Raw genomic sequence first — 19,071 nt, 5'->3', positions numbered from 1 at the left:
GGTGGTTCTTGGCTTAAAGGTAGTGGTTCATTGTGAGGGCCTGAAAATGCAGTACTTTTGCAGGGCCCGAGGGTGCAGTACTATACCATGAGGACACAGTACTGTTTCCTGAGGATGCAGTACTGTTCCCTGAAGACACAGTACTGTTCCATGAGGGTACGGTACTATTCCATGAGGACACAGTACTGTTCCCAGAGGACGCGGTACTGTTCCATGAGAATGCAGTACTATTCTATACGGATGCAGTACTCTTCCCTGAGGATGCGGTGCTGTTCCATGAGGATGCAGTACTGTTCCATGAGGACGCAGTACTGTTCCATGAGGATGCAGTGCCCTTCCCTGAGGATGCAGTGCTCTTCCCTGAGGACGCAGTACTCTTCCTGGGCCTGAGGATATTGTCTGGCACTGTAGGAGGGAGCCGCGCTCTTACACTGCTTTGTGTTTAAGAACTGTTTATATTTTTTCACATAACATTGCATCTACATTGCCCATGTCATTTGCGTCTAAGAAATGATTTGCAACATCTACATCTCCTTAAGTTTAATTTTTATTTTATTTATTATTTTTTACCAGATCCCTTTATGATATTTTTCAGTATTTTTAATTTGGGAGTCAAGAAATCATATCTTACTGCTTTATTTTGCATTTCTTCATTTTGGAATGGATAATTTTCACTTTTAACTTATCATGCATTTTTGTATATTCCTGTTGATAGACTTTTGTAATTTTTCCATCAGAATATTGACTTAGGACCAGAGAGATAGTTCAGTGGGTAGGATGCTTACTTTGCGCATGGCCAACATGGGGTCAAGCCCCAGCATCTCATATGCTCCCCCAAGCACTGCCACTAGTAATTCCTGAGTGCAAAGCTAGTAGTAACTCCTGAGAACTGCTGGAGTTATGTTTTGTTTTGTTTTGTCTTCAAAACAAACAGGAGGGGCTGGAGAGATAGCACAGCAGGTAGGACGTTTGCCTTGCACGCGGCCGACCCGGGTTCAATTTCTAGCATCCCGTATGGTTCCCTGAGCACTGCCAGGAGTAACTCCTGAGTGCAGAGCCAGGAGGAACCCCTTGCATCGCCAGGTATGACCCAGAAAGGAAAAAAAAAAAACAGCAACCACAAATATGTTTGTGCGTATACATACACACTCATATGAAAGTGGGTTTGTTTGTTTTGTTGTTTGTTTCTTTTATATCTTGGGTCACACCCTGGTGATGCACAGGAGTTAGTCTTGGTTCTGCACTCAGGAATTAGTCTTGGCAGTGCTCAGGGGACTGTATGATTGCCAGGGATCAAATCCAGGGGATCAAATCCAAGTCAGGCACATGCAAAGGAAGTGCCCTAACCACTGTACTATCTCTCTAAGTGCCTTATTTTATTTTTTCGGTGGGTGGGCCACACCGCGTGGTGCTCAGGGCTTCCTCCTGGTTCCGCACTCACTGATCATTTTTAGAGGGGCTCAGGGACCTTATGTGCTGCCGTAGATTGAACCTGAGTTCATGCATGGCAAGCACCCTACCTTCTATACGTCACTCTGGCCCGACATTATTGTGAAACCTCCTTTTTATTGTCTTACTGAGTCTTGATATATACTTCAAGTTCAAGTATACTTCTCCTAATGCAGAATCTTTCGAAATGATCTCTCTTAGCTGCAATGTCAGTGAAAGAAGTGCTCCAAAGCTTGGTTGATGATGGCATGGTTGACTGTGAGAGGATTGGAACGTCCAATTATTATTGGGCTTTTCCAAGTAAAGCTCTTCATGCAAGGAAACGAAAGTTGGAGGTTCTGGAATCTCAGGTAAACCACCACAGTTAAAAATAATAGATTTACTTTAAAACTCGTTTTTTGTTTTGTTTTGTTTTTTTACTTAATTCTCTTTTTATTTAGTGGTTTCTATTGATTATTTTTTTCTATGCCAGGGACAGAACACACAGCCCTATATACATGCAAAGGATGAACACAGAACTGTGCCTAGCCATGCATTAAATCTTTCCATGTATTATTTCAGTCAAAGTCCAAAGATAATCAACATCTCTTTCTTTCTTCCAAATAATGCAAGAACCTTGACTATTTGAACTTTAATCTTCCCCTATGCCATCTTATTTCCTAGTATTTTAATTTCTTCTTTCTTTTTATTTAAAAAAAGTTGGGTCGGGCAGGTATTAGGCCACATCCAGTGGTGCCTAGGGCTTACTCCTGGTTCTGCACTCAGCAACCACGCCTGGCGGTGCTTGGGGGACCATATGGGATGCTGGGAATAGAACCCAGGTTGGCTGCGTGCAAGGCAAATGCCCTACCCGATGTGCTATTGCTCCAGCCCCTATAGGTATCTTTTTTTGAGAGTTTTAGGCTTACAGAAAAATTGATGGGGAAAATTCCCAAATACCTTTTTCTTCACCAAACATTCTGCTTTATTATTTACATCTTGTATTATTGGTATGATCCATTGTTACAAATTTTGTATTTTGTTGTTAACTAAAGTCCATGACTTGCATTAGGGTTTTAGTTTGTGTTATACTTCTGTGGGTTCTGGAAAGTTCATAGATGTCCTGTGTTCACAGTTAAGTCATAACACACAATTACTTACATTTTTACTACAGTCAGAGTTTTTCCTTTTCCACAAGGTCCTGCAGTTGTAATTATATAATACGTAGCCTTTTAAACTTAACCTCTTTCACATTTGAGATTCTTCCATGTCCTTCCATGACTTGATTCCCCCCTCCCATACTATTTTATTGTCTGATTGTACCAGTTAATTTGTTCATTGAAGAAAATCTTGGTTGCTTTCAAGAATATTTTATGTGCATTGTAAAGTTCCTATTTTAATCAGCTCTTTTTATTCTTTTATGTGACTGGTGGTGTAAATGATTATGTTGAACTTACATAGTAGTCAGAGTTTTGTCTATGAACTTGTTTGGGGTAGGAGAGGAAGAGTCTCAAGAACATAGCAGAAACATCTCCCCAGAGGCCTTCTAGCTCTCAGGGTGCCTCTCAGTTCCCGTACTGCTGGGCTTTCCAAGAACAGAAGGTGTTGCTTTAGTGACTTTTCTGATCACAGAGCCACGAAACTTGCCTCCTTTGTTTCTAGCGGAGCACCAAAAACTGTTCCTCTTCTGGGACTCCTTGCCATGAAGGGAGTGCAGAGGAAATCATTCTGATGAATGGATTATAAGAAGAAGACTAACTAGCTTCAGGGCTTAGGAGAAAGTTTACAATTTTATGAAAGGCAAAGCCATGGGTCTTCTTTCCTGTAACAGGGAGGTGCGATCATGCTGTGACCCCAAGGGCTCAAGTGTCCATGAGGACCTGTTTGTTCAGAACGGCAGTGTCTGGCCTTACTCTGCCTCCCTGCGTGTGGTATGTAAGAACATGAAACTCTGGGTTGGTTTTAGTCAAGTATGCAGTTACGGGACCGGAGTGATAGTATAGAGGGTAGGGGGTTTGCCTTGCAAATGGCTGACCCGGGTTGGATCCCTGGCATCCCATATGGCCCCCCAAGCATCGCTGGTGTGATGCAAAAAAAGAAAAAAAATAGTATGCAGTTCCTTGTTTTCTGAGTGTATTCTAAATTAGTAAAAATTACTTAGCAAGTTTTCTTTTGTGGAAGTGCCAGATAGCTTTTGCATTGTCTGCCCTGTGTAACAAAGCCGAATGCTCCGAACATCACCGCTTAAAGAAGTGAATGTCTCGGTCTCTGTTTCTGTGCATCAGGGATCCTGACCTTAGTCTTAAATAAGGTTGTTGCCAAACTGTTTGCCAGGCTGTGTTCTCATGCAGAAAACCTTCTGGGCAAGGATTTATTCAGGTTATTGGGTGCAGTCCTTGCAGTCTGCTGGGCCCAGGTCTCCAGTTCCTGGAAGGCTGTTTAGCTGAGGGCCTTAATTACTTGGTAACTTTTTTGATAAATGTCCCCCTCATTGATTTTTTTCACGTTTCTCATCAGACAGTTCACAGTATGGCAGCTGCTTTTCCCTGAACAAGTGTGTGGAGGTCCAAGACAGAAATGACAGATGTTTTATAGTTTGGGAAGAGGTTGCTGGGGATCAAATTCAGGGCATCATGATGCCAAGCATGCTTTTGTAACTTAATCTTGGGGGCTGGGCCATATGTGGCAGTTCCCAGGAGCTGTTCCTGGCTCTGTGCTTGGGAGTGACCCCTGGCAGAGCTCAGAGAACTATACGTAGATCCGGAGATTGACCCAGGGTTGGCCAAAAGGGTTGCGTGCAAGACAAGCGCCTTCCTTACCTTCTGTACTATCGCTCTGGCCCATGTAATTTACTCTTGGAGTGACATCCCCTCATTTCAGCTGTCTAGTCTCTAGAAACAAATCATTAAACCCAGTACACACTGAAGAGGAGATTACATATGGGCATAAATAGAAAAAACTCAGATCATTGGAAACTTCTTAGAGGAAGCATGTCATGGGCTTTTCTGTTGTTGGGTTTTTTTTGTTTTCTTTTTTTGCTTTTTGGGTTACACCCAGCGATGCTCAGTGGTTATGCCCTGGTTCTGCACTCAAGAATTACTCCTGGCGTTGCTTGGGGGAACCACCTGGGATGCTGGGGATCAAACCCGGGTTGGCTGCCTACAAGGCAAACACCCTATTCACTGTACTATCACTCCAGCCCCATGTCATAGGTTTTTATTTTATTTTTTTCCTTTTTCAACACCACACCTGATGACATTCAGGGGCTCTTACCAGCTCAGTGCTCAGGCAATTATGTGATGCTAGGGATTGAACCCAGGCCTCCTGCATGCAAAACACGCACTGCAGCCCTCTGTACTCTTTCCCAAGGTTGTTTTTGTACTTTTTTTTTGGGGGGGGGGGGGGGTTATACTTTTAACTTTTCCTCTAAGCAATATTTTTCCAGTAGTCTTAAAAATAACTTCATTGAGGAATAATTGACATACGAAAAGCTGTTCTTGATTTGTTTGTTTTTATTTGGGGGCCACACTCAGCAGGGCTTAGCACTTCCTATTCCTGTGTGTTTAGGGGTCAATCCTGGCACTGCTCGGGGACAGTACCAGGTGCCAGGAATAGAATCCACATCAGCTGCGTGCAAGGCAAGTACCCTCCCTACTCCCTACTGTACAACTCTCTAGCCCCACTGAAAGTTTCACTCTCTCTCTCTCTCTCTCTCTCTCTCTCTCGTTTCTTCAGGCTAAAAACTTATCATTTTTAAATTTCAGAGTTGAATGAATTCTTTATGGAAATAGACATTCATGCAACCATTTTCATAGTCAAGATAATGAGCACACCCTTTTTCCTGCCCTTCTGTGCCCTGCATTCCTTCCCTTCACCTTTAGTAAACCACTGATTTGCTTTCTGTCACTTATTACTAGAATTTTTTCACTTAATCACTTAACTTCCCGTTAGTCGGCGATTTGCTTGAGCGGGCGCCAGTAACGTCTCCATTTGTCCCTGTTGCATGTTAGTGTAGCCCAATGGCATCTGTTCGCTCTGGGAATATGAAGAGCCTCAAACCGATCGTTCATGATCTTGATGAAGAAGTCTGACCATCTGGTAGGTGGGCGGCCATGCGGTCTTTTGACATCCCATGGAATCCAGTCGGTAACAGCTCTAGTCCAGCGGTCGTCTTTAAATCTCATTACGTGACCAGCCCATCTGATTTTTGACACCTTGGCAAATGAGACAGCGTCCCTGATTCTTGATCGTCGACGGATGTCGGAACTCTGGATTCTTTCTCTCATTTGAGTGAAACGTGATATTCCAAGCATAGCTCTTTCTATTCTTCTTTGGGAGACCTGAATGGCGTTCTCATCTTGTTTGCGTAGGGCCCAGGTCTCTGAGGCATATGTTAATGCAGGAAGAACAGTGGAATCAAAGAGATGTGCCCGGAGCCGGAGGTTCTTCGTCCTCTTAGCTATTTCTTCGACGTTCTTGAAGGCGTTCCAAGCCGCTCTCTTCCTCCTGCACAGCTCGGGTGCCAGGTCATTTGTCATGTTGACTTCTCGACCTAGGTACACATAGCTGTTGCATTTGGAGATGGTCGTTCTGTTGAGAGAGAATGGGACATCAGGAACGAGGCTGTTTCTCATAAACACTGTCTTTGTAAGATTCAGCAGTAGTCCTACCTTTCCACACGCGGTCAAAGTCGGCCAGCATTTGTGCCGCTTGGCTGATGTTTGGTGTTATTAAAACAATGTCATCAGCAAAGCGGAGGTGGTGTAGTTGCTGACCATCTATCTTCACACCCATTCCTTCCCATTCTAGTCGTTGCATGATGTTCTCGAGGGTGGCACTGAAGAGTTTCGGTGAAATGGTATCACCCTGCCGAACCCCTCTCTTGACATCAATGATTACTTCTTTGTAGAATGGTGAGATCCTGGTAGTGAATCCGCAATACAGCTCACGGAGGATCCTGATGTATTGGGCTTGAATGCCCTGATTGGCTAGGGCTTCAATGACCGCTTCCGTCTCAACAGAATCAAAGGCCTTCTTTAAATCAATGAAAGTTAGACAGAGCAGCATCTTGAACTCCCGAGAAACCTCAATGAGCTTGGTTATCGGGTGGATATGTCAATGGTGCTGAATCCTTTGCGGAACCCGGCTTTCTCGCATGGTTGTCCTTCATCTAGTGTTCTGCCAATCCTATTCAGGACGACTCAAGTGAACAGCTTGTAGACGACAGACAATAGGCAGATCGGGCGATAGTTGCCAATGTCATGGATGTCTCCCTTCTTGAACAGTAGTACGGTCCTGCTGGTTTTCCATTGGGACGGAACCTTGCATTCAGACAGGTAGCGAGTGAAGAGCCGAGCCAGTGTATTGATGAGTACTGATGGCAGGTTCTTCAGGTGTTCAGGTCTGACCTTGTCTGGGCCGGGTGCTGTTCATTTCTTTACCGACGAAATGGCGTGTCGGATTTCGGAATGGAAAACGTTGGGAACGACATATCCATCCTGTAGAATTTGGTATGTCGGCAAGTAGACGTGGCTATCGAAGAGATTTGAGTACAAGTCATGGATAATCTTCTCCATTGCCGTTCTAGAAGATGTGAAGGATCCATCAGGACGTCGGAGGGCAGTCATCTTGGTCTTGTAGTTGGTGAAGGACAGGCGGGCGTTATGAATACTTTTCCCGGCTTCTGCCGCATCTACCAGTACTTCTGCTCTTCTCTCTTTGAGGTCTTCCTTGATCGCATCTCTGCACTGCTTTGCGAGCTCGGACGTTAGCTTGCGGTTGCCTGAGGCATGCGCCAAACCACGCTGGCAAATAAGCTCAAAAGTTTTCGAAGACAGGCGTTTTTTTTTTTGTGGCTATCTCTCTCTTGGCATTCCTCGCACATTCATGGAGGTGCTGAACCAGTCGATCGTATTCCTCGTCAATGTTGTCAACAATGGCATCTTCCCATGTTGCCGCAATAGTGCCAAAGAGCTCCCAGTTGGTGGTCGTTCTGGGAGTTCTCTTTTTGAACTTTGCAGCCCTTTCTCCCCGCTCTGTGAAGTGAATTTTGCACGAAGGAGATGGTGGTCCGATCCCATTCAGAATTGTGGGACAACAGCAACATCGGTCAGGCAAAACCGTCGATTGAATATGATGTGGTCTATTTCGTTGTGGAATCGTCCACCGGGAGATTCCCATGTCCATCGTTTAGATTCTGCCTTCTGGAACTGTGAGTTACCATGGATGGTCTTGGTCGACATGATGAACTCAGACAGTTTCTCACCCTCTTCGTTCCATTCTAGGCCATGGGTCCCGATGTGAAGTTCTTCAGCTGATCTTCTCGGTCCTATCTTGGCATTAAAATCACCCACAATGATCTTGTAGAAGGTGTGGTCTTCTTTATAGAACTTCTCTAGCTCCATGTAGAACTTCTCGATTTCTCTTTCATCATAATGAGATGTTGGTGCGTAGACAACGAAGATAGAAACTGCAGGCAGTGAGCCACATCTATTCAAATGTAAACGTCCGATTCGGGTTGTCCCTGAGAAGGATGAGAATTTTTTAAAAAATTTAAAAAATGTTCTGGCAGGGCCGGAGATATAGGACAGCGGGTGGGACACTTGCTTGCACACAGCCAGCTAGGTTCAATCCCAGTGTAACCAGAAGTGACCCCTGTGTAGAGAGTGAGGAGTAACCCCTGGGCACTGCCAGGTGTGGCCCCCAAAACAATAACAAAAGATTTGGCACTGCTACAGATCAGTTGTGCCAAGCCAGGCTTGGGGACATGCTGTGTCAGATAAAAAGCCTAGGGCTCCACACATGCAAAACTTTCGCTACTTGTACTACATACCCAGTTATAGAAGTCTATGTAAATATAATAATAGAATATTTGCTAATTCTTTTGGCTGTTTTTACCCAGTCTGATTTTAAAACGTATCCATGTTTGGCTTTTTTTTTTAATACATATGCACGTTGCTATACTCATTTTGTCACTGATTTTTATTTTAAGTGGTATTTCTTTATATGGTTTAAGTGGTATTTCTTTATATGGAGAAGCAGTTTATCTGTTGTTGGACCTTTAAATTTGTTTTTTTTTTTTTTTGTTATCCAAGCCTGGCAAGCTCCCCGTGACATCTTCAATATGCCAAACAGTAATAAGTCTCACAATGGGGACGTTCCTGGGCCTGCTGGAGCAAATCAATGAACAAAGGGAGGACAGTGCAGTGCTACAATTGTTGTTATTTTATTTATTTATTTACTTATTCTAGTTTGGGGGCCACACCCAGCAATGCTCAGGGGTTACTCCTGGCTCTGTGCTGAGGAATCACTCATGGATGTGCTTGGGGGACTCTATGGGATGCCAGGGATCAAACCCAGGTTGGTCGCATGTAAGGCAAGCACCCTAATCTTCGGCCCCTGTTGTTGTTGTTATCTTATTGAGAGTAGTAATAGTTATGCTTTAGGCCTACAGAGTTGCTTCGCCACACCCACCACCACTGTGCCGTCATCCCCGCACCACTGTCTCTAGATCTTTCCTTCTGCCCCTTTCCTCATCCCCACCCCAAAACTCTCTTATCTTGACTGATAACTTTGGTCTGTTGGCAATCTCAGGGTTTGTTTTCATTCGCGATTTCTATTCCCTTGCCTTATATTTCACATATTAGTGAGACCCTTTAGTATTTGTCTTTCTTTTTCTGGCTTATTTTTTTTTACTATGACCATTTCCATTTTCCTTCAAGTTGTAGCAGAACAAGAGTTCATCTTAGGAGCAAGAGTTCATCTATTGTTTCACTAATAAAAATTTTTTAAAAAAGTTCATCTATTCTCAGAGCTGAGTAGTATTCCACTGTATGGATATATTCCATGATTTCTGTGGTAATTCATCTGTGGTTGGGCATTGAGTTGTTTTCAGTTCTTGGCTTTTATAAAGAGTGCTGTAGTAAACATAGATGTGCATATATCTTTAGAGTTCGTGTTTTTGTGCCCTTGGGATTGTTAGCAAGGACTGGAATTACTGAATCCTGTGCTAATTCTGTTTTCAATTTTTTGAGAAGTCTTCTCAATGCTGGACTATTTTTCAACAGAGGCTGAACCAGATTTTGTTCAACATTGAATAAGGGTTCCTTTCCCACCTCTCCCTGTTAGCACTGGTGGTTTCTGCTTTTCTTGTTATTCTTTAATATCTTGGATATTAGCCCTTTGTCAAACATATAGTGTACAACTATTTCTACCATTCAGTATGTTTCCTTTTTAGTTTAGCCATTGTTTCTTTCACAGCATAGAAGCTTTTAATTTTGATATAGTCTTATGTGTTTGTTTTGTTTCTTTGCCAATAGAATCAAATCATTGTAGATACATGATACTCCAAGTCAGTATCATGGAGAATTCTGCCGATATTTTACTCAGTGTTTTTTATGGATTCGTGTCTGATATCAAGGTTATTAATCCATTTTGAATCAACTTTTGTATGTTGCTATAAGTAATGGTCCGGTTTTGTGCTTTTGCATGAGGCTGACCAGTTTTCCTTGACTATTTGTGTAAATTCTCTTTTTTTTGGGGTGGGGGGGGTCACACTCAGTAATGCCCAGGGGTTACTTCTGGCTCTGCACTCAGGAATTACTTCTGGTGATGCTCAGGGGACCATATGGGATGGTGAGGATCGAGCCCTGGTTGGCTGCATGCAAGGCAAATGCCCTGTCCACTGTACTATCTCTCTGGCCCCCGTTGGACCATTTGTGGAAGAGGTTTTTCCTTCCGATTCTCGATGCTCTTATCTGCTTTGTCATAAATTGTCTATTTATCTGATGATTTTCTCCTGGTTTCTCAATTTTTTTCATTGGCATATGGATTTTTTGTTTCACGTGGGATCATTGGAAGTAAAAGTGCTATGAATATTCATGTACATATCTTTGTACAGACATATGTTTTTGTTTATATTGGGTAAATATTTGGGAATGGAATGGCTGGATAATATGGTAAAAGTATGTTCCTTAACTTTTTATGAGACTGCGAAGTTGCTTTCCCAAGGGCCTGTGCCAGCTACGGCACCACCAGCAGTGGGAGAGCTCCGGTCTCTCCCTGGCCTCGGTCAAGTACTTGGTGTGCCGCCCTTTAATCAGTGATGCCTTGTTATGGATTCGGGGGAATTCTGCCCAGTGTTGTACTTGTTATACCCCTGAGGTATCGAGGATCAAGCCTCGGTGTGTATGCCATTTCTTTGCACTGTCTGCCCAGTCCCTCATTTCTGTTTTAATTCCCATTTCCTCAGCTAATAGTGTTGAGCATCTTTGCTTACTTTTTTTTTTCTTTCTTTTTGGGTCACACCCGACAATGCACAAGGGTTACTCCTGGCTCTGAGCTCCGGAATTACCCCTGGCGGTGCTCAGGGGACCATATGGGATGCTGGGAGTCGAACTCTGGTTGGCCGCATGCAAGGCTAGCGCCCTACCCGCTGTGCTATTGCTCCAGCCCCCTTCGCTTACATTTATTTGTCATCTGTCTTCATTGGTAAAGTGTGTGTGTAGATCTTTCATCTCTTTTAAGATTTGGTTATTTGTGTAAGAACCATCCTAAAGGCCTTGGTGTTCTGACGCAGGCCTGTGCTCCAGGCAGAGCACTTAAGCTGTCTCTCTTACTCCATTGTTTTGAGTTTATTCTCTATATCTTTTAGAAACACATCCATTATTGTATCAGTTCCCCCCAAGAAGTACACAAATAATAAGATTTTGTTGTTATTTTTGTTTGCCTGATTTTTGTTTTATTCAGGCCACGCCCAGCTCTGCTCACGTTTTACTCTTACTTAGCTCTGCACTCAGGAATCACTCTTTCAAGCAGAAGCATATAAATATAACTTTCATGTTATTTATAGGTCTCTTAGCTAACGTCTTTACCACTACTTTCAGCATTAACAAAATGTCTTTCTAAAGGTTTAAGTAAAAAGTACTTAAGTCATGTTTAATTTAGAAATTTAGCTTTCATTGACAATGCTTATTCTGTTTGCTTTTGATTAATAATTAGTTGCTACATCCTGGGTCTTTTTTAACTTAAAAAACAGTTCACTGTGATTTCCAAAGTTGATAACAGTTTCAGCTATTCAGTGTTCTATCTCTAAACCTCCTTAGGTAACATTTAAAATTCTTTGCTTTAAAAAAAAATTCACTCTTGGCAGGCTCAGGAAACTTTATGGAGTGAGTGCTGGGAATCAACCATGTGCAAGGTGAATGCCCTACCTGCTGTATGATCTCTCTGGCTCCAAGAACAAGATTTTTATATGTTGATAGCTCCTAGCGTTTAAAAACTAAATACCACTTCACTGACTTAAACCTGTTTTATTCTTCTGCTGAAATTTGAGAAGGCATCTATTATCATTCTATAGTTCTAAGGATCCTTAGATCACTTACCTTCTAAAGTTATATGGGGGCCACCATGATACTACTGCGGTGAGGGCGTTTGCGTTGCAGGCTGACCCAGGTTTGATCCCTAGCATCCCATATGGTCCCCCAGGCACGATCAGGAGTGTAGAGCCAGAAGTAACCCCTGAGCATCCCTGGGTGTGACAAAAAAAAAAAAGCACTTAAATGGCATAAAAGAAATAGAAGTAGAAAAAATAAGAAGTGGATCAAAATCACAGCTTTACTTTTTGCTAGCTGTAGGGTTTTGGGAAAAGCTGTTAACATCATAAACTCTTTAAGAGTAAACTGAAGTCTCCACTTGCCAGTTTTTCTTTTGGCCAGGTGTGGGGGCCCTCACCAGAATATTGCTCATGGCGTACTCTTGGATCTGCACTCAGGAATAAAGGATCACTCCTTGCAGGCTTGGGAGACCATGTTAGGTACTGAGAATCAAACCCGAACAGCTTTGTGCAAGGCAAGCGTTCTACTTGCTGTGCTATAGCTCTGGCCCCTCCACTTCCCAGGTTGTAAAAGAGAGATTACTCTTAACTCAAAGGACTGTGATGTGTGAGAAGTTCTGGTGTATGTGGGCAGTCGGTGTGTGGTGGCTGCAGATGCAGCTGTCTTCCTCCAGGAGAATAGACATGTGTAATTGTTAAGAAAAATATTTGAGGGGCCAGAAAAATAGTACAGTGGATAGAGCGCTTGCCTTGCAAGTGGCTGACCTGGGTTTAATCCCCGGCATCCCCTTATCATACCCCAGTGCCACCAGGGGTTTCCTAGTGTAGAGCCAAGAGTAACCCTTGCCTGAGCATCTCCAGGTTTGGCAAAAAAAACTTAAAAAATATTTTGAGTCATATATGTGCAAAATGTTACCAAAAACTAAAAGTAGTTTAACAAAGATGCTCTATGAGAAAAAACTGGTGAGGACCGAAGAGATAGTGCAGGGCGAAAGCACTTCCTTTGCATTCTGTTGACCCCAGTTTGATCCCTGGTACCCCATGTATTTCTCCAAGCAGTGTCAGGGGTCACAAGTACAGAGCCAGGAATAGCCCCTGAGCGTCGTCAGTTGTCTAAAAACAAAAAAGAAGGAGGGAAGGAAGGAAGGAAGTTGTGTTAAAAATTAGATACATCCACATTAAAGAGTGGGAAGTATGTAGGACTAACAGCCTGGTTGACTGATGGAAAGTAAAAATATAACAAGAGATGGTGAGATTTATGGAAAGAAGGTGCCCAGTTAATGTTGAATTGAACCAGATTTCAAATTCAAGGATATACTGAAGGATCAGTTTATTCATCATATTGCTAAAATAAAATGTCAACTTCCTTTGAGGTTCTTGTTAATTACTTCCAGATTAGACAGAGAGAGAAGGCTTAATTTTCCTCCTTTTTCATCATTCTGTTCTGTTTTGGTTCTGCCAGTGATTCCAATTATGTATAGGAATGTACTGTCTCTTGAGACTAGACATTCTTATAGTAGATCTGAAAATTAAATCAGGAAACATTTTTTTCCTCCCCTGCCTTTAGGTTCTATGTGTTGATCATTATTAAAGACAGTAAAAGCCATATGGTTATAATTTATGTTTCTCTTTAATATTTTCTAGGTAGCAAACAAGTCTAGTTCTGTGAGCTGCAGTTACCTCTTTTACAGATTTTTTTTGTGTGTTCCTTCTATACATGCATTTGCTAAATTGGGGAGCAATATACAAAAAATATGTTTCAAGTTGAGACTGTTTATACTTTATTTTTATTTGGTAAGGCAAGATAAGTACCTTAATATATGATTTAACTTTTTTTTTTAAAAAAAGACTTAATTGGGGCTGGAGCAATAGCACAGCGGGTAGGGCGTTTGCCTTGCATGCGGCCAACCCAGGTTCGATTCCCAGCATCCCATATGGTCCCCTGAGCACCGCCAGGAGTAACTCCTGAGTGCAGAGCCAGGAGTAACCCCTGTGCATCGCCGGGTGTGACCCAAAAAAAAAAGCAAAAAAAAAAAAAAACTTAATTAAACTTTTTGGCTGGAGCGATAGCACAGCGGGTAGGGTATTTACCTTGCATGCGGCCTATGTGGCCGACCCAAGTTCGATTCCTCTGCCCCTCTCAGAGAGTCCAGCAAGCTACCGAGAGTATCTCGCCCACATGACAAAGCCTGGCAAGCTCCCCATGTCGTATTCCATATGCCAAACACAGTAACAAGTCTCACGATGTTACTGGGTCTGCTCGAACAAATTGATGACCAACAGAAGAACTGTCCTCCCATTGTTCATCAATTTGCTTGAGCGGGCCCAGTAACGTCTCCATTGTGAGACTTCTAACGGAAGCACAGTGATAATTAAACTTTTTATAGAAAGTTAATTAAGATTTTTGGGGGGCGTGGTCACACATTCCTTTCAAATCTTTTTTTGGGGTTACAGTTAAATTGGGTTTTTGTTTGTTTGTTTTGTAATGCTCAGGGTTACTTGTGGCTCTGCACTCAGGAATTAGTCCTAGCAGTGTGCGGGCAACCGTAGGATATTGGGAACTGAACCCGGTGGCAGGGTGCACGGCAAATTCCCTACCCATTATTCTGTTGGTCTGGCCCCGAGGCCCCAAGATTTATTTTTATAAAATCAGTGCCAAATGGCTTTGTTTGGGGGGCACACCAGAGCTGCGATGCCCTGGGTTACCCCTGGCTCTGCACCCAGAAATCGTTCCTGGCAGACTCGGGTACCATAAAGGATGCCGGGGATCCATAGGACCTGGGACCTGGGTCTGCTGTGTGGAGGCAAGTGCCCTACCTACCTATACTAACACTTAAGTCCCAGGGAGAAGTCTAGAAACTATTCCAAAATCCTTTGAGCTACAAGTTGAGTGGGTTTAGATGGCGGGAAGAGATGCCCAGGGAGAAGCTGGTGCCTGATGCTGGTCTTGGGAGTGACAAGGGACTGTTGAGCACTTTAGCCAGGTCCAGCTTGGGTTTGGTTTCTGTTTTCCTTTTCTGGGTCACACACAGAGGTGCTCAGGACTTACTCCTAGCTCCATGCTCTAAGCCAGATACAATTTTAAGAGCCTGTCTTTCCTTGTGCATTTGTGATAATAATAAAATATCACAGACTGGGTAGCTTTTTTTGCGGGGGGGCTTTTTTTGGGGGTCATCCCTGGTGATACACAGGGGTTACTCCTGGCTCTGCACTCAGGAATTACTCCTGGCGGTGCCAGGAGACCATATGGGAAGCTGGGAATTGAACCCAGGTCCTCCGCGTGCAAGGCAAACAAACACCCTACCCACTGTGCTATTGCTCCAGCCCCCAGACTGGGTAGCTTCTAAACAAGAGAAATTTATTCCCCCGGTTCTGAGGCTGGTGGAGTCTCCTGGATAAGCGTGCCCATGTCCTTGCTGCGGGGGGGAGCAGGGTTCAGCAGGCTTTGGCGGGGCTCTGACTCATGACTCATGCTGGACCTTTGGAGGTTATGATTTCACTCTAAGGTGACGGGGGGCCGCACAGACATTCGCACTGTAGCCGTGCTCTGTGTCATCTGCTTCTTACAGCCTCATCCAGAATAGGTCTCAGTAACTCCAATTTACGTGAGAAGACAGACACCTAAAGTTAAGTAACTGGGCCATGAACGGTAAAGGCCAAGTTACACACATTCTGATGTCTCGAGCCTTGGTCATAACCACAGGTCAGCAACAAAGGACATGTGATGCCTGGTTGGTGACCAGCTTGGGGAGATTATGCTGTTTTTTTGTTATATGATAATGGGGATGTAAGGTCACAGATTAGGTTGCAGCCATGTTCTGTGATATCTTAATGGTTGATTGAATTTTATCATATATACCAAGCATTGGATACTTGAAATTTTTCCTCCAGAATTTTTTTTTTTTTTTTGCTTTTTTGGGTCACACCCAGCAATGCGCAGGGGTTACTCCTGGCTTTGCACTCAGGAATTACTCCTGGAGGTGCTCGGGGGACCATATGGGATGCTGGGAATCGAACCTGTGTCAGCCATGTTGGCTGCGTGCAAGGCAAATGCCCTACCTGCTGTGCTATCGCTCCAGCCCCTCCAGAATATTTTTTTTTTTTTGCTTTTTGGGTCACACCGGCGATGCACAGGGGTTACTCCTGGCTCTGCACTCAGGAGTTACTCCTGGCGGTGCTCAGGGGACCATATGGGATGCTGGGAATCGAACCCGGGTTGGCCGCGTGCAAGGCAAACGCTCTACCCGCTGTACTATATCTCCAGCGCCCCCCTCCAGAATATTTTTTTTAAAAATTTTTAGGGGAGGAATGAGAGTGTTTTTTTGTTATTATGTGTTTTATTTTTGTTTTTGCTAATTTATTTGCTTTTAAAATTAGATTATGCACTTTAATGTTATTTTGCTCTAGGATTAAGCAAAACCTTGTCCTCACCTCTACTGTATGTGAGTAAGATGTTATAAAAGTTGCTGAGAAATGAGTCAGAAAGAGAGGGATAGACATAGAAAGATTGCATTCATCTGGGGGATATAAAGTAACAAAGTATGAGATTAATACCCAAGAATAGCTGAGATCAGCACCAGGAGGATTACTCCATAACTTAGAGGCCAGCCGGGTATCCTAGAGGAAAGGGCTGTTCAGATAGAGAAGGGAGCACCAAATAAAGGATGTTTGGAGGATCCTCCCAGGAGGGGAGATGCATGTCGAAAGTAGACTATGGACTGAACATGTTTGCCACTCAATGCCTCTTTTGCAGACCACAACACCCAAAAGGAGAGAGAGAACACAGGGGATTGCCCTGCCACAGAGACGGGGGGATGGGGGGATGGGGGTGGGAGGGATATTATCCATGGTGGTGGAAAATGGGCACTGGTGGAGGGATGGGTATCTGATCATTGTATAATTGAAACCAAAGCACAAAGAATTGTAAATCTTCAACTTTAAAAAAAATAAAATAAAATAAAGGGGAAAAAAAAAATAAATAAAAGTTGCTGAGAGTAATTTATGGTGTAGTAATTTATTTCTGCACGACTGAAATAAATGGCTTGAGTAGAAGAAATGGTTGTAAAACTGGTTTCTCTAAATAGCTGTCACAGGTGCATTCCTGAAGCCTTTTCACATAAATTCATAACGTTAATGGGCAAGAAGAACTTTATAGGAGACGGTGGAACTGGCGGGCATGTTTAGATCTGCTCTTTCTTCTCAAACCATGTAAATATGTCTGGTCTGGGTGATAGCAGGGCAGCCGTTTTGTCTCAACAGAAAGCAGATGACCTGATCTTCTCTAAGTCTGTTGTAATTTTATTGTTTTTATGTATCTTAAAAATCAATCATATTATGAGATCTCCCAAGTTAAATGGTATTTCTCTAAATCCTGAAGAATGTATAGACTTTATTAAACGAGGGTTTTTTTTTTCTTTATATCTGTTTCAAGAGTTTGGACTGAAATTTATTGATGTTTCCCATTGTTGTAGTTGTGTGGGGGGGGGGGGATTGGTTGGTTGTAATGAAGAAAGATGAACAAAGACAAAGAAAATAATCTTTAGGGGCTGAAGGAGTAGCACAGTGGGTTAGATGTTTGCCTTGCACGCGGTCAACCCGGGTTCGATTCCCAGCATCCCATATGGTCCCCTGAGCACCGCCAGGAGTAATTCCTGAGTGTAGAGCCAGGAGTAACCTCTGTGCTTCACTGACGTGACCCAAAAAGCAAAGCAAAGAAAAGAAAATTTTCTTTAGTCTTCTGATTTTTTTTGTAAAGGAAAAAAAAGTATGCTCAGAGAAGCTCTTCATTTCAGTGCCGGGCCCACAGCTCTGGCTCCCTGTGCCGCTGCACGCCAGCTCTCCCGGCTACAGCCCGGCGCCCGGGGTAAATGATTCTTCACAGTATCTCTTGGTTCTTGTCTTTTCTTTGCTTCTCCCAAATAAAAGTTTAATCTTTAAAATGAAAGAACAGTTGCAACTTTCTGAGAGAATGGTGTCTTTTTGTTGTTGTATGTTTGTTTTGGGGCCACATCCAGCAGTGCTCAGACTTGTGGCTTTGCACTCAGAGTTCACTCCTCCCAAGCTCAGGGGGCCATATGGGATCAGCCTTTGTTGACCCATAGCAAGACCAGCGCCCTACCCAAATAATAGTTTGATCTTTAAAATAAAAGAAAAACCGCAACAATCACCCCAGCTCTGAAACCGCAACAATCACCCCAGCTCTGATGTCTTCCTTTCGACCTGGGCTTATATTGGTGGCTGTCGGTCAGTGTCTGTAGTATACTTTGTCTGTGGGCTGGGTGGTAGAGCATATGCTTCAAATGTCTGAGGCCCCCTATACCTTCCTTAGATAGGAGCGGTAATGTTTGTGCCGGAGTCACCCTGCAGGATGGGAATTAACTGACCATTGCTGATTTGAAGTCTCCATTTTTATAGCCTTTTTATCCAAAAAGAATAACTATCCCCAAAAGGTATTCTAATGCTATTTCTTTGTGCTGTGCCCTCTGTCCATCCTTTGATTACTCCTCATTCTGGCTTGAAGAAAATGTCCCTGCTGTCTCTCGCACACGGACTCACTAAGGCCACTCAGCCACACGGTACTCATTCTGAGTTCGGGCCTTGTCAGCTCGTGTCCTTATCATCCAGCATAGTTCTCAAAGAATGTGAGTATTTGACTGATTAGTCTTGACAATCATCATTCATGAGTTCAGAGTCTCATTACTGTCTTATTATTCAAAGTCTTACTACTGCAGCAAGTATGTGTAGTAGTTTTTAACTAATTTTACTTAGTTGAAGGGTCACTGTCACTGTCACTGTCCTCCCATTGTTCATCGATTTGCTCGAGCTGGCCCAGTAATGTCTCCATTGGAGAGTTTGTTGTTACTGTGTTTAGCATATTGAATACGCCACAGGTAGCTTGCCAGGCTCTGCCATGTGGGCGAGATCCTCTTGGTAGCTTGCCGGGCTCTCCGAGAGGGGCTGAGGAATCAAACTCAGGTCAGCCATGTTGGCTGCGTGCAAGGCAAATGCCCTACCGCTGTGCTATTGCATTTTTTCTTTTGTTTTCTTGTTCTACTGAGATTGCCGAGTTGTTCTTTCAAGTTTTTTATGCAACCTATTTATTCCTAGAGGATGGTCATTAGGCATAGTGCTAGGATTTGTTTTGTGATAAGCATTGATTTTGGGGCTACACTCTATGATAATCAGGGCTTATTCCTGGCACTGTGCTTAAGGATCACGTCCTCCAAAAAACCCAAGAGGTCCTAATATTTCCCTTTTCAGAGGGTCTAATATTTTTTCTTTCCCATTTTCTAAAACTGCTTATAATAATG

The 19,071-nt window shown here is 43.3% G+C and overlaps 1 protein-coding gene across 1 annotated transcript in view; it reads left to right on the top strand.

Annotated features, from left to right (window-relative positions):
- Window positions 1–19,071, top strand: part of MND1 (meiotic nuclear divisions 1) — a 52,241-nt gene that overhangs the window by 10,469 nt on the left and 22,701 nt on the right. The window contains exon 4 of the mRNA XM_056119179.1: window positions 1,651–1,799. Coding sequence (XP_055975154.1) covers window positions 1,651–1,799 — 149 coding nt within the window. The remainder of the gene's footprint in view (window positions 1–1,650; window positions 1,800–19,071) is intronic.

Source organism: Sorex fumeus, unplaced genomic scaffold (genome assembly GCF_029834395.1).
Source record: "Sorex fumeus unplaced genomic scaffold, SorFum_2.1 ptg000039l, whole genome shotgun sequence".
Classification (NCBI taxonomy): Eukaryota; Metazoa; Chordata; class Mammalia; order Eulipotyphla; family Soricidae; genus Sorex; species Sorex fumeus.
This window is presented reverse-complemented; position numbering and strand designations above follow the sequence as displayed.